Here is a 5,279-nt window from a genome sequence, read left to right as displayed (position 1 = left end):
GTATGTCATGTCACTTCCAGTAGATGATTCTAAACAAGTGGATAACCTAATGTCAAATTTATTCAGATAGCTGAAAGATTCTTTTTCTTTTTTGCCTTTCTCTAATTTGTTCTGCAATTTGTTTTTAAAAATAAATATACTTCCTTTCTAAATCATAACTTCATCAATAAATACAACTCTTCAAGAATTGGTGCACTTATACGTCCAGTATATACTATCAATTTTGATTTTAATCTCATCACTTTGTGCAACCTTCTAATGACCTGCTAGCCCAAACGGCTGGAATTAAATGACAAGAAAACAAATGTTACATTCGTGTTTCATATTTCTTGTAACTCGTTTTTAGCAATGCAGAATTCGTAGATGGCGCTCCGTGTATTTGTTAGTTTATGAAGAGTTTATTTGAAATTACGGATATGTTTTAAGTCTAGAATCTGATTACAGACTAGTGAGTTTTATATGATTTGTGACTAAGTTGTTATCTAAAATCTAAATTAGTAAAAATAAAATATGGATTCAGATAAGGCCATACAGCTTCAACATCAAATACGAGAAAATAATGAAGATCTTCAAAGTTTTTTAAGAGAACTGAACAACTGGGAAAGTGAAATCAAACGCAAAGATGAGGAGTTGAAATCACAAAAACGTTCGGAAACAGAACTTTTGAAGGTAAAGTCTGACCGCAGTTATACTATTAGGCTTAACACTGCTTATCCAAATAATATTGATAAGATGTAACTTGGTGCAAAAGTCACACCAACCTTTGATAGTTGACAGACCTACTGATAAGAGATATCAATTATATTTATACTATAGTATCGAAGTGGCTGTTGCAACAATAATGACATGTGCACCCCAAGTAAATCAGTGCTTTGCAAATGTAGTAATACATCATCACAAGTGCATGATATTAGGTAGTATATCTACAACCATAGTGGACACAATGTAGCATGTATATTTAAACTGTGACGAACTGATTAATACATTTGAGTACTTTTTACCTGCCCTTTTGTGATTGTACTTTATTAATAGTCTTCCCTGACACAGATAACAGTAAATTAAAATAGATGGGAAGTCCCAATGCCTACAAAAGTGCAATTCTCCTCATGAGATCCTTTCTTTTTAAGTTGATCTAGACTAGTTTTAAATTTCCAGAAAGAAGAAAAGGCTGTCACAATGTGTATATGTTTATATTCTTCCCTGCTACTGCTATTAGTATCAGTCAGCTCATGATAATTGATGTCAGAATTTTGTGACAAATCATGTTAAATATTTGGGTTAGTCAGGCGAGCTAAATTAAACTGTTGATATCAGTGTCAATAGCTTTTCCATAACAGTGACTGCCACCAGTCAGTTGAAATAGTAAGTCAGTGGCTTTTATTGCCACCTTTCTGTTCATGGCAATAGCCATGGCTTTACAATATTGGCTTTGACTTTTTGGTATGTTGTCATGTATACTGCAATTTTTAGAACACCTTTGGCTTTCAACTTTCAAGGTTGTTCTTGCAGTTAGTTACATATCCATCCTTTATTTTTGCAGCAAATATTCAATTCCTCGTATGAACTCTTTATTAAATGCTGCCCCCCCCACTATGTTCTGATGGCAACTCATTCCATAAGCTAATAACCCTGTTAGAGAAGTGAAATACTTAACAGTTAACAAGAGATTAGCCTGTATTTCCTAATTATAAACTTGTGTCCTCTCCTTCTGTTTTCATAATATAGCACAAAGATATCAGAGATTTTTCCTATTCATTTCCCTGATAATCTTGTAAACTTCAATGAGATTACTTCATACCCTTAATTTCTCAAGAGGAAATGAGATATCTGAACCTATTCCTGTAAGATAACTCTTCCATCTTTGGAATTTTTCTAGTAGTCCTCTGAACCTTTTCCAATTAGTCAACATTCCAAGTGAGGCCCAACTAATGACTTGTGTAGAGAATTATTTCCTTGTAATATCACTATATACATGTATGTGTATATATATATAGTATAAATATGCTTTAAGATTCTTTTGGCATTATTACAAGCAACAGAGCACTGCTTTAATGTCTTGAGCAGCTTATCAGATCCATTAATATAGCAAGATCCTTTTCTTGAGTCACACTATTGAGTGGGTACTAATCTGTATTAAATGTTTGATACAATTTGTGATAATTCCAATGTATTATATTGCATTACTGTGATTAAGGTTCATTAGCTAAGTATTTGCCCATTATATAAAATTTTCAGTATAACTAAAAGTAACCAAGTTCCTAGTTATTCTCATCTCAATATTGTTAATATAAAGGCCAAAGTATTGACCTGTGATGCACTTAACTGGTAATAAGGGCCCAGTTTTACTGGACTCCATTAATAACCTTTTGCTTTCCTCTATATAACCATCCTACAATCCAATTAAGATAACGTATACCCTTTAAATGTCAAAAATATAAACAATTAATTGTTTGCATATTTTGAACCCTTAGCCCCTGTACGTTCCTCAGTTCAGGCTAATTCTTCACGTCCCATCAAAGTCTGGACTAATTTTCAGGAGCATTCAGTCATTTTTGTAGAAATTATCAGGAACATATAAAATTTCTTTTGTATTTTTATATTATGCAAATTAGCCACAGTAGTAATGTTACACAACATGTACCAGAATATGTCTTTGTATCTATCTCAATATATTTTTATACAAGAAGCATAGCATGAAAATGTTTTTTTGATAAAAGGCCCAAACCTAGATAACACTACGTAAAGGGTATATATACTATCTTAATTAGTCCTTACCATCCCTGCTGATGTGATTTCTTTAGCTAATCCTTTGTATGGCATCCTATCAAAAGTCCTTTAGTGTAAGTACACCAAATCCACTCCCTTTCTGTCATCCAGATAAAATATAACATCCTCAAAAATGAAAATATAACATATTAGTAAGGTATGGTTTCCCTTTGGTGAATCCATGTTGACTTTAATTTATCATATATTCCACTAAATGATTTTATAAAGCTTATTTTATCAAACTAGAAGTTTTCACACTACAGAAATAAGCCTTACTATAATTTCCAGGGTAATGCTTTATCACTCCCCTTTTTTTAAATAGTAGTAATTTTAGTAACATTCCAATCCCTAAACACTTGCCCACTATGTAATGTCCTGTCACAAGTGAAAGAGAGAGACTCGCATATATGATCTTTGACCTCTTTTAAAAATTTATTGAAAATCTTGTTTGGCTTTGATGCTTTATCTATTTTAAATGTTGATCTCTTTACCTGCTGCCAAGAGATGAACATGTAAATGATACATGTTAAATCTAATATTTTTCATAAAATAATCAAGAATATTTCTATGTAATATCTTATTTTTATACAAACAAAAGAAAGCTTTAAAAGCTAAGTAATCTCATAGTTATCAACAAACAACCTGGCCACTAAGCTTCGGCCGGGGCTGGATGTCAACCGGGACCAGTTTCTCTCCTTGCCCCTCCCCCAAAAAAAACACAACAACATACACAAAAATTAGAAACAAAAACAAAATTGATGTTTATTACATTTAACCATAATGCCATGAGTAATCAATGACATATTGCATTTTACTTCTCTTGGCCATCGAAAGTTCAGCAGCGGCATCTTCGTCATCACGTTTTCTCCTCTTGTTCTCATTTTCGTTGCTCTGCCTGGTTGCAAATTTGTCTTTATGAAATGAAGTGGAATGATTTCTCAGTGATTTGGTTCCAAACATCTCAGGTGATGTGCCACTCATAGATATCATGGTGGAACAAAGGGTGCACCTTGCGAAATAATCCGCCTTGTTTTCCAACACAAAATATCTCCAGACCAAGCTGGCTGTGTTTATTGTTGGAATGAAAAATTACTAAAATAGCAAGTTAGAATAAGTTTTTGATTAAAACAAGGTAAAATTAAACTTTACACGACAGTGAGAAGTGGTTGAAAGTTTTTCTTCATTAACCATTCAAGCCGTCTCCAAGCATTATTAAACATATATATATATATATATATCTTGTAATGAGCAAAGCTGTTAACAATATTTTTGGCTATAAACCCAATAACACCTTGCAAGTTTCAGTGTTACATTGGTTATTTTATGTTCAACTGTACTACATGTACTATAATAAAACGTGTACTTCAGAAACACAAAAGTTTTTCTGTAATTCAAGTTGATACAATATTCTAAGCTTTACAAAACTAAGGAAAATTTATTTAAATATTTAGAGATTTTAGCAGTTTTGGGGTAGTAATACTTGAATATTTGTTGTTTGACTAACTTCCATATGCTGATTCCATGTTGTCGTAGGACCTACCACCAGTTCGTACCAAAATATCAAAGCCAAAAACCAAGAAGAAGAAAAAAGAAGTTAAAACAAGTGAAAATGAAAATTCAGCTGAGCAAAAACCAGTGAGAATCTCTAGCTTTGATTACAATGCTTGGAACAAGTTTGATGTGGTATGTATACATGGTTTTGAAAAAGCATTATTATGTGTTAGAACTGTTGATGAAGTGATATAAATTTTTTACGGTGCTTCTTTTAAATTGACGTATATGTTTAACTTATTTTAGAAGACTCTGATTATCAGGGTATCCTATGTTAGAAAACCTTAGCTGTCAGGCTATTCTGTATTAAATGACCTTGACTGTTGGGTAATCATAATACAGGTAGTTGAAAACTACTTAACAGATAATATGGTTGTAGGTATGGTTATATATATGTGTGTACAGCTATTACAAAAATCTAAAAAAAAAGAATGAAAATAAGGTAAACATATAGACTTTACAGAGCTTCCTCCAGGCATCATTTTGCTAAGAGCTGTGAGTCTTAAGTTTTAGGGTAAGTGTTTAGCACCATTTTTTTTTTCTGGGTGATGCTGATATCACATGTTATATTTGGTTCCAAAACAACTTATTCTTTTACTTTTAATTGTTATTTTTTATTGAACTTTTTTTCTCACTGGGAAAATTGAATTTATGGATTAGGTCTGAAGTAGCAAAGAATTAATGTTCTGACTATTGACTTATTTTGTCTTTCTTGGAGTGAGATTATCACAACAAGGCATTTCATAAAGATAACTTGCTGATCCCTTTATGGAAAGAAATAGCAAATTAATAATTAAAGATATGGTTCACAGTAGATTAATGATTACATGCAGCATAGGTTAACTCAGAAATAGTTTACAGTAGGTTAATAAACACATTCAGCATAGTTTAACTCAGAAATAGTTTACAGTAGGTTAATAAACACATTCAGCATAGTTTAACTCAGAAATAGTTTACAGTAG

The 5,279-nt window shown here is 32.1% G+C and overlaps 1 protein-coding gene across 1 annotated transcript in view; it reads left to right on the top strand.

The window, feature by feature from the left end:
* Positions 1–385: 385 nt before the first annotated feature.
* Positions 386–5,279, top strand: part of LOC106471253 (RNA polymerase II-associated protein 3-like) — a gene marked incomplete at its 3' end in the record, with an annotated part of 12,626 nt that continues 7,732 nt past the window's right edge. Inside the window, exons 1-2 of the mRNA XM_013931844.1 lie at positions 386–669; positions 4,300–4,449. Coding sequence (XP_013787298.1) covers positions 511–669; positions 4,300–4,449 — 309 coding nt within the window. The remainder of the gene's footprint in view (positions 670–4,299; positions 4,450–5,279) is intronic.

The sequence above is a fragment of the Limulus polyphemus genome, unplaced genomic scaffold, assembly GCF_000517525.1.
Source record: "Limulus polyphemus unplaced genomic scaffold, Limulus_polyphemus-2.1.2 Scaffold4495, whole genome shotgun sequence".
NCBI lineage: Eukaryota > Metazoa > Arthropoda > Merostomata > Xiphosura > Limulidae > Limulus > Limulus polyphemus.
Note: the sequence above shows the minus strand (reverse complement) of the source record. Positions and strands in the feature narration are given on the sequence as shown.